Source organism: Melozone crissalis, unplaced genomic scaffold (assembly GCF_028551555.1).
Source record: "Melozone crissalis strain CALT ecotype California unplaced genomic scaffold, PUWL_Pcris_2 ptg000061l_1, whole genome shotgun sequence".
In the NCBI taxonomy this organism is placed as follows: Eukaryota; Metazoa; Chordata; class Aves; order Passeriformes; family Passerellidae; genus Melozone; species Melozone crissalis.
In genome coordinates, this window is record NW_026535839.1 from 6,017,920 (window position 1) to 6,028,530 (window position 10,611).

Genomic DNA, 10,611 nt, shown 5'->3' on the forward strand with positions numbered 1-10,611 from the left:
GTACCTTCCGTGTCTTTCACATTTTAAATGATTGCTCAGTGATTCCCAGGCTCCACATTTCGAATGTGCCTCAAAGGCACCAACCCTTGGTCCCTCACGCACTGCTGCTATTTTGGAGGCAGTCTGTGCTTATTGGAACAATCATTTTTTTCCTTGAGAGGTCAAGCTAAAGGGTCAAACAGAGAAAAGAGATACACATACAAATAGCAGAGTCGAGGTGCTCCTTGCCAGAGGATGTCAGGGATGTAAAAGGTTTACATGGCTTCAAGGAAGGACTGGGCAGGTACTCAGAGCTAATGAGAGGCTCTGGGCAGAGAAATCACACACCAAGCTGACAAAAATCCCATAAATTAGCCCTCAGACCTTGCACCTTTTCAATTCCAAACAGCTGAATGTTTTTTGAATTTTACAAAATTGTATCTACAGACTTGGGACCTTTTTTCTTTTACAGAAATTCAGGAAGGAATCAAGCATTCATACAGAGGTAAATGATCTATTTTGGCAAAGCTGTGGTGCTTGCAGGAGACATTTTTTGGCTCAGAAAGTGTGTTTGCAGGATGCTTGTCATTCATGAAGAAATAAGATTTTATAGAAGTTTATGCCCCATAGGCAATAAATATGGAATAATATGCTGTACAGAAATATTCCCAAAACAAGGCTCTCTAAGAATATAGGCTCAAATTCCAGCATATTTGGGAAGTGAGAAAATATTTTTATGTCAATAAGAATTGCAATTAAAATCTTTAGTCAGATCTCAGGAGAAAAACAATTGTAGTGTTTAAAAAAAGGCTGAAGCCTTATAACTCCACAGAAATGACTACAGAAGCCATTTGGCTTTCTACTGATCAAACTCTGTCTCCAAATACTTGCTGCCACAGACAACAGAAAATAAAAATCAGCAGAGATTTGAACAACAAAATCATGCCAGAATCTTTTGTTTTGTTGTATTTTGCTTGTGGCTCATAACTAGGATGCAGCACCATTATAATTTTGTAAAAGCTTTTTGGACTGAGTTTTGGGGGTGTTTCTGATCTAATTCCCACCCTCTGACATAAACAAATAACCTGGATCTGGTTTTGCATCCCGCATTTCAGACTCGCAGCTCCCTAATTCCCACTTTTGTGACTCTGTGCATGCATCAGCCCCGGGAGCTGATGCAAGTGGCTGGAACCTCTTTCCGTACACTATAATCTAACGCACTTAGCGAGCCAATGAATATGTGGCAAAGGAGGGGCTTTCTGGCTGAGGGGCTCTGGCAGGGGAACAGCTGTTGAGCAGCAAAACCTTACCCAGAGCCAGGCAAACACACTCACTCACATCCTCGGTGGCTCTGTGCTGCCAGGGGTGGCAAGGCAGCTACCCCCCTCCTCCTGTCTCTGCCAAAAGTGAGCAAACTTGCACAGAGAAACAGAAAGGACAGCAAACCTCAGCTGTGAGGCATTTCAGCAGATCCAGCGATGGCCTGGGTCAGTAATTTCTCCTGGTTAAACCACCTTGTTCTACATGAAGAACGCCTCAGGGGGTACTTAAACAGCACTGAGGATTATTTAACCTTCCTGTGCGGGCCCAGACGGAGCCACCTGTTCCTGCCCATGGCTTTGGTGTACTCAGTGATCTTCGTCGTGGGGGTGGTGGGCAACTTCTTGGTTTGCCTCGTCATCCTCAAGCACCGCAACATGAAGACCCCGACCAACTACTACCTGTTCAGCCTGGCGGTCTCGGACCTGCTGGTGCTGCTCTTCGGGATGCCCTTGGAAGTGTACGAGATGTGGAGCAACTACCCCTTCCTGCTGGGGCCCGTGGGCTGCTACCTGAAGACGGCCCTGCTGGAGACGGTGTGCCTGGCCTCCATCCTGAGCGTGACGGCGCTGAGCGTGGAGCGCTACGTGGCCGTGCTGCACCCGCTGCGCGCCAAGCTGGCCGCCACGCGCCGCCGGGCCCGCGCCACCATCCTGGGCCTGTGGCTGCTCTCGGTGCTCTGCGCCCTGCCCAACACGGGCACCCACGGCATCGCCCTGCAGCGCTTCCCCAACGGCACCCTGGTGCCCGGCTCCGCCACCTGCACCGTGGTGGTGCCACTGTGGATCTACAACTGCATCGTGCAGGTCACCTCTCTGCTCTTCTACGTGCTGCCCATGGGGGTGATAAGTGTGCTGTACTATCTGATGGGGCTAAGAGTAAGTCCTGCTCCGAGCTGTGCTCAGTGTTGCCTTGGCTCATTCTTGTGTGTTTGTGGCTATATGTGGCTTCTGAGTGAGATTTTTGCACCTTATTTTGTTGCCCGTGTTTTCCCCCCAAGTTAGTAGATCCAACTTCTTCTCTGGTGCAAGCCTGTTCTGAAATTAAAATAGCAATTAGCTATTAAGATAGCTAATTTATCCCAATCTTCTTATGAAAACTTACCATCACTGGTGCTCACATCTGAATGTTAATGAAACACCCAAGTCTGTAGATTGATTCCACCCTCTCAGAGATTTACACCTTTGCAGTAGGGACTAGAAAGAAATGGACCAAAAGGAAAATGTGAAAAGAATAAAAAGAAGATGGCTAGTGATTGAATCTTGTGTACTGTTTATTTTCCCTTTCCTTGTGATGTAGAATTTCCATTGCATTACTTTCTTCTTTTCTTTCCCTGGAGCTGGTGGTAATATTCACTTGTTAAAATTCACAAAGCTCATAAACTGAAATGTTACCTTATTGCTGCAGCTAGAAAATTCAGCAATCATTTCTTCATATAACTACAGCCTTGTTTCACCAGGCTACCTTAGAGCTTATATTCATTCTCTCTTGAAAAATTTGGACTACTTTTGACAAGTATCCATCATGTAAATGTGTGGATAAAACTATCAGGATCACAGTGTTATAAAACTACCTAGCACAAGACTGAGATGCACTGCTAATCACAGTGACTTGATGACCACTTTCTTCTCATAAGTTACAGATATTTAGACAATATAAATCCCATTTTATCACACTGAATGTAACTTAAAGTTTACAAATATCTGATCCCATAGCAAGAAAGGGAAACAAATGAACTTATTAAATAACATGCAGTAAACTCAACCAAATCTCTGCTGGTGTATATATAATTTTGTTGTGCTGGCTGATATTTACTGTCACCTGAAATTATACAGAAGCAATTTTTACTTACCCAGTGAAAAAACACAGATTATCTGCCAGAAATCCACAGCAACGAGCAGATCCTGGAGGCAGTGAATGGGTTAAACTATCCCAAATCTCTGGAGGCTCTTGAAGGGTCCTTTACATAGCATCAATTAATATTTTGCAAAATTAGACCTGAAGGGAATAAAAAGTGATGAAAATAGAGTTGTTACAAAGAGAAAAAGAGAGATCCCTGAATTTATGGAAGGAAAACTTGAAGGTTGCATTAACTTCTATTTGCAGCAGCAGATATTCCTATACCCCATCTCAGGAGAGAAGCTCAGTACCAGATGAGGGCTCAATCCCCAGGACTTCTGCAAATTCACACATTTTTTCAAGCTGTTTTTCCTAAAGACAGTAATGTTCACTGTTTGTGCCTCCGTTTTTCTGTATATCTAGCTCAGACTTCCAAATTTTAACAGGATCCATCCTGGCTAGATCTGCATTATCTCCAAGCTGCACTGGGCAAGATGATTTCATTTCTTCAGCAGAAGTGATAGAAGAATGATGAATATAGATAATTTTCCAAGAGGAGATACTTTTTATCTACTCACAGACGAGGAAATTCATGAGGCTTCAGCAGCACCCTGCAGTCTCTGAGTGCCATGTATCACTCACAGAATGCAGTGGAAAAGCTCAGGGTTGATCCAAAGGTTGTACAACAGCTCAAATTCAGCAAACAGAGACGTGACCTTTTCATATTCAGGCTTTGTAGAAAGGGCATTTCTTCACCATTTTCTCCCTCAAGCTCTGCCAGTGCTGGACAGTCTGAGGATGCAATGCAGATGGGGACAGGGCACCTGCCAAGCAGCTGTGAGAAGGCCACAAACATAGGTCATGGGGTACCTGAGTTAATTTATCATTTAATCCCTTCAAAAATGTAAAAATACATTTGCCTTTTTCACTGGGAAATGGTTGATTACCTCATTATCTATGTGGGTATAATTTTAAGGCTTGGTGGTTTAATATTGCAATGTTATGGTCAATTGATCAGTCAAGCATCAGAATAAAACAGAGGACACTGATCATTGCACTGTAGACTCATTAGTCTTGATTGGGGAAGCTTCCTGCTGCCTCTGTCATTGGGTTCCTATCACAGACACCTTTAGGATAAATCCCTAAATCATCCAGGCTCTTCAAACCCAGTTCAGCTGTTGAGCTACTGGTTGCAACCCACAGCCAGAGAGCTGAGGAGGGAGAGGAGCGGAATGAGATGAGAACATTGGCAATATGGAAGTTCATCTCTGGGGAACTGAGTGAGATGGAATGGGAGTGCTTGGGGAGATGTCTGCATTGCAGCAGGATTCAGGGCACGCTCCCTGCACATTTCTTTCAAACTGACTCCTAAAAGGACACAAGTGTAGGTGCTGATCACTGCTTGTCTAAAAGTCATACTGTATTTAACAAGGGTTTCTGACAGCTTAAGCTGGATGATTCTTCTCCGAAGACTCCAACTTTTCCCTTAGCCTCTCATCCTAGTAATAATAATAATAATAATAATAATAATAATAACAGTAGTAGTAGTAGTAGTAGTAGTAGTAGTAGTAGTAGTAAATACTATAGTGGAAACTTCAGCTGTCTTTGAAGCAAGACAACTTACTATTGCCAATGCACATCTGGTCCAGCTTTTATCCTCAAAATCTATTTCTCCCCCTAAATGCCGAGCTGTTAAACACCCAGAATCATCTGTGGACTTTGGCTAATTTCTGCAGAGCCCAGCACAGCTCTTCCAGAGCTGCCCCTTTCCATGGATGTTGTTCAGCAGTCCTTGTCCCAGTGGCTGGCTCTCCTTTGCCATGGGCTGAGCTGAGGGCACACCAAGGCTGCAGCTCAGCAGCAACTGCTTCAGCCAAACCTCTGAAAAAATCTTCAGCAGGAGCCTTGTGGGGATTAAATATCAATTTTTCCATCAGCTGGAGAGAAACTTTGATCACCACTAGAGTCAGACAGGCCAAGGAGTGTACAGAAAACTGTTCCTCTTTTGCAGATTACAGAAAACAGTCATTTTGCAGAGTGGCCTCACTATATTTGTCTGGGGATAGGTGAGACCCTAATTTCACTCAGCCTTTGGATTTCTGGGGTGAAATGCTGTAGCTAATACAGATCGGGGGGAGAGAAATCCAATTTTCAGCTTCTTGCTCCAGTCACTTTTCATTCTCTTGCAGTGGAAGAGTAGCATTCATCTCAAACCTTCACAGCCTCATATATCACAGTGATGTAAAATACCTTGGCTGGGGTTACACCCCTCTCAAACCATTAACTCAAGTTACAACCTTTGCCGTAGACTCATTTATTTATTTTTCCCCTCCCTGTTTGTAATTTTTCGTTGTTTCATTAAACTGCAGCTGCTGAGTTGTTCTTACCTGTTACACCTTCATCACTTGAGGTGAAGAGGAGCCTTACAGCACCATCAAAATGACAGGAGGAAGGGGAAAAATAAAGATACATGTGTCTCTGGTTTATTACAGCATCAGCACACTGTATTCTCTGAGGCTTTGGAATATGCCTGGAATAGATTACTGTTGAGACTGAAACCACTGAAGGGAATCCATGGGTTTTAATAAATCTGATCATTCATCAGTGGATGTGTTACAAATCAGCTGAGTCTTTTCCTTAAGCAACTGTGGCTATGACTGAAAGTTACAAGGGGAATAATGTAAAATATGAGAGGCTGAATTGCACTGTACTTGACTATAATTCCATGTATATGATTTTCCCTGTATAAATAGAATAAAGAGAACATTGAAAGATGGGCTCATTTCATCATCCTTACAGAAAAGTATTATTAATCAGAAAGCAAAGCCACAGTGTAAAAGGCAAAAGCAAAAAGCACAACTAGCATGTCTTCACAAGGCTTTCACAAATCCAGAGATATGTAAAAAAAAAGATTTTTATCTTTTCCCTCATTCCTAATATTGCCTCATGTATAATTAAGTTTTGGTTCCAGTTTCTCTACTTGAAAACAGAAAAACCTGTTGGCTAATCAGGAGTTCCCACTGCAGGAAGCTGGGACCAAATATGGACTTGCCAGATATGATTTGTTATTCAAACCAATTGCCCTGTTTATGTAAACCTGACCTTTTCATCACCAAAGCACCAGTCCTCTCATCATAAACATTCTGGGGATGGATTCCAGGGATGATCAGATTATTGTTCTTTATATATTATCTATGTATTTTTATATTTATAATATTTATATATTTTAGATAAAATAAATATAATTATATTATAATATAAATGATATATTATATTTATATATTTATATTTACCATATTTATTATATTGTTTATATTATATTTAATATAGTATAGATAATTATATATAGTATATCTTATATAATATATATTATTTATTTTATATATATTATATATATATTGCCCTTTTTTTTGAAGTCCAGGACAAACTGCTGGAGAAAAACCTCTCCTTGTTGTGCCTGAGCAGTGTGTGGCTAAATTTGTGTGTATCATGCACCCTGCCCATCTGCAAGGCAGAATTTCTGGGGTTTGTTCATCAGATGGGTTGAATATCAACTACTCCCAACACTCAGGACATGAAACAAACTCCCTTGAATTCCACAGGATTTTTTCCAATGATTACAGCTGTGTTGTACTCAGGCCTCTCTGGGTATTTTTTGGATCATTGGTTTGTGCTTAATTGTGGGGAACACTTTTAGGAAAAGAAACAAACTATATTTTGCTGGAAGAGAAAATAATGCCTAATGCCACTGTTGAAATGGAACATAAACTGTGAGCAAAATATTGACTCATTGAGAAAAGGTAAGTGGGGAATTGAAATACAAATTTGCTGTAATCTGCAGATTGTTTTGAACCTAAAGCTTCCATGTTTTTCTAGACAAAAACTGAAATTTAAATGCAGATTTCTTTTTTTTCAGTGAGTCCCGAGTGGCTCCAAATTTTGCTTTCTCAAACCACAACTATCAAAATATCAAACAGTCTATGTCTGGTGTGGATGTGGTCTCGTGCCTAAGCTGTCCTTTGGTTTTCCTCCTTTTGCCAGTTGAGAGGAGATGAATCTTTGGAAGTGGAGGAAATGGCTGTGAATGTTCAGAGGCCATCCAGGAGATCAGTCACCAAGATGCTGTGTAAGTAGTGAGTCCTTCTGTGCTTTATTTACCATGAGCAGGAGCGTGACCAGACCCTGCAGGGTATTGAGCAAGTCCATTGGATACAAGAGTTATGAGATGAGTAGCTGTCATATTAAACAAAAAGGCTTTTTCTGTTGTATCTGGACTTGTAGGAGTGAAGCATCCGGGGTAACTACCAAAAGAGTAGGAAAAAATTTTGCTCATAAAGCAAATTTTCCTTCCCAGCACAAGAGGAGGGGAGGAAACCTTCATGGCAGATTCTTGCCTGGCAATTCTCCAACACCCTTTATGCAGCCCTCCAGGGAGGATCCCCTTTTTTCAGAGCCCAAATAGTCTATCTTGTACATTTTTAAGAAGGTACATCTGTTTTGCATCACACCAAACTGTACTTTGGAGCCAGCCTGGTTTTCTGAGCCTGGAATGGGTTTGGCCTCCATATATACCCCAACATTGCCTGGCTGTTATCTGCTGTGTTTGAAAGCCACCCTGTGTGCATGCATTGGATCATCCAATACAGAAATTAATGGAAAGATTGTTCTTTTAGTTGGTAATGGTAAGACAGAAAGGATGGCAAAATTTTGAAACCATTAATATAATTTATACATGAAGTCTCCCATCCACCTTTATGATCTCTCTGCCCTGTGCAGGCTGGTGAACAATATCCTCCCATTTCTGACCTGTTTTCCTTCTCCCCTTTCTCCACACCAGTTGTCCTTGTGATAGTTTTTGCCATCTGCTGGGCTCCATTCCACATAGACAGACTTTTCTTCAGCTTTGTGGTGGAATGGACTGAGCCCTTGGCCAACACCTTCAACTTAATCCACGTGGTGTCAGGTAAAGCTTTCTTCTTCCACTTGCACAGGGACTGGGGGAAAAAAAAAGGTATTTTTGAGCGGTTTTACTTGGAATGTGTAGTCATTTATCTTGTAGGGGACATGAGACTTGTGTGGAAAACCTTCTTGAGGTTTGGTGGGCAGTGATGAGAACTGTGCCTGAATAAAAACTGCAGGCAGGTTTCCGCAGCTTTCAAGATCTGGACATGTTGCAAAATTCACAAAAAAAAAAAAAAAAAAAAAAGGGGAAAAAAAGGTTATCATGCATCATTACTAGCTGCTTTTAACTCTTGGGAATGTTCAGAAGTAAAGGCTGCTGTCATTCAGCTGCTTTTAAGAAGTACACAGGAGCAAATAGGAAATCTTACCAAATGCAAGAGCCTTACATACTGCTCAGCACTGGGTGATGAAACCAAATGTTTGTGGCTCTGCCAACCATAAAATGAAGGGCTTTTCAAAGAGGAATTTTATTTTCAGTCTGCTATGGGAAAACTGTGAATGTGGCCATTAGGCAGCTCAGACAAATCCAATCTTAAGCCATTGTCCTGGTGAGCTGTAGGAAATTAGCTTCCCCTGGCTGGAAGTTATCCTCTGACAGCTTTGATGGGGCACCAGCTGTGCAAATGCTGCTGTGGGGATGAGGGCAGTGCTGGAGGCAGGTCAGGGCAGCTCAGGAGAGAGCTGGTTCCTGAGCAGCTGGAGAGCCTGAGCTCCAATGCACAATCTCTCCCACTTTCCTTTCACCGCAGTGAAAGCTGAGCTAATCTTGGTGAGACATACCTTGCCTGGGCCAGGGAGGCAGCAGAGCTCCACTGCTGCTGTCTTCACCCTTGCATTCAAGCTTAGTGGAGCTGTACAGGCAATAAAGAGATTTTCTTCTTCTGAGATCATTTCACACACAAATAAATGTTTCTCTCTTCCCCCCCCCCACCCTTGTTCTCCCAGGTGTTTTCTTCTACCTGAGCTCTGCCACCAACCCCATCATTTACAACCTGCTGTCCCAGCGCTTCAGGATGGCTTTCCTCAGTGTGATTGCTCCTTGCTGCAAGCACTGTGCCCCCAAACATCCCCCCTGCAAGATTTCATCCCAGAAGAGCACGTTTGTGGTTGAGGATCACAATCTCATGGACTCTGCGGAAAACACGAGCCTCCCTGGCACTCACAGGACATCTGTCAGCAGCTCTCAGCTCTCCACTGGTCTGTGACTTCCTGTGCTGTGATCCAGGTGAGAGAGAAAAGGTTAAGAAAATTGAGAAACTAAAGCAGAAGAAAACTTCCTAAAAGAGTGATTTCAGCAAGAATTGCTCAGGAGGTGTCCCACTGAATGAAGGAAGGAGGAGGCTGTATTTAGGATGTGTTAGGGAAGCACTGTGCTGCCCCCAGGCTAATGGGAGGGCTGGAAATGGGAGTTTGCTCACTGCAAGCTGTGCCAGCACAGAGCTGCTGTGAAAGGTGAGAGACACTCCCAACACTGCCAGCACAGGAGAGAGAATCAGCTTAGCCAATCTTGCCAAATGGCTTCTTGTGCAGCAACCAAAACATCAGGATTTACTTCGAAACAAGATAATTTTCTGCATAGGCCTTCTCTCCCCACTTCCAGCTTTAGGCAAGCCAGTCCCACTTCCCTCTGCCACAACATTTTGAGGTATGGCTGTTGCAAACCTCTGCTGCCAGCATCAGCAAACAGGCAAGAATGAGAGCAGCTCAGAGCTGGGCTGATCAACACCAGCTACCAGCAACAGGTATGAACCAGGGAGCCAACAACTGCAAAATAAATGTAAAGCAAACTTCTGCTTTCTGAGCTTCTTATCGTTACTTCAACTTCAGATATTTATGTGAAGCCCTGTGGCTGTGCTTCAGCAGACTTCACTGCTCCCACACCAGGTGGATTGCAGAAATCAGAGATCCACATGGATCAGCAATCACCAGCAAGGAATCTGGACAGAACCCATCACAGAGGGAATTGGGACAAACCTTACATATAAGGGCAAAAAAGGGGAATTTTACAGTGATATTGCATGTACTAATTCAGATTTTGCCACAAAGCACAATGCAAGGTCTGAAAAACCTTCCTGCATCCCCGTGGTGCAAACAGATCCTGAAGGCAGTACACCCATATCTGAGTGACAAATTCCTGACGGCAGGGACAGGAATATATAGAATTTTGCCAAGGGAGGATTCATTATGTGATAGAGAATTTTGTAAACCTCTGTCTCACATGGTTCAAAGCCTGTTCATTGTGTTTCAGGGAAATGCCTCCCGTGTGCCTCCTGACACAGGGCTAGGTTTGTCCCCAGGCTGGGCTCAGGCTGGCACTGCCACAGAGAATCATCCCGGGAGTGTCATCCCGGCAGTCACTTCCACAGCCAGGGAACACAGAGTTATCACAGCAAATAACAGCATCAGCTCCTGAAGGATGATACACTGAGTGCATAAAGACATTTTCCATTCTGGTCACAGGGGATCCAGATGACATTTCCTACCAAGGAGGAAGGGATTGTGCTCCTGATT

General features: G+C 43.2%; 1 protein-coding gene across 1 annotated transcript; it reads left to right on the forward strand.

Annotated features, from left to right (window-relative positions):
• Positions 1-1,457: 1,457 nt before the first annotated feature.
• On the forward strand, positions 1,458-9,305 carry NMUR2 (neuromedin U receptor 2). The gene is made up of 4 exons (XM_054288206.1): positions 1,458-2,177; positions 7,180-7,264; positions 7,976-8,101; positions 9,046-9,305. The coding sequence occupies exons 1-4, from the start codon at positions 1,458-1,460 to the stop codon at positions 9,303-9,305; spliced, it is 1,191 nt and encodes a 396-aa protein (XP_054144181.1).
• Positions 9,306-10,611: the final 1,306 nt, after the last annotated feature.

What these genes read in the sequence shown, in the direction of transcription:
- NMUR2 (XM_054288206.1), top strand. Translation starts at nt 1,458, where the DNA reads ATGGCCTGGGTCAGTAATTTCTCCTGGTTAAACCACCTTGTTCTACAT. An exon ending in ACTATCTGATGGGGCTAAGA is followed by an intron (nt 2,178 to 7,179) that starts GTAAGTCCTGCT and finishes TCCTTTTGCCAG; the next exon opens with TTGAGAGGAGATGAATCTTT. An exon ending in CTTAATCCACGTGGTGTCAG is followed by an intron (nt 8,102 to 9,045) that starts GTAAAGCTTTCT and finishes TTGTTCTCCCAG; the next exon opens with GTGTTTTCTTCTACCTGAGC.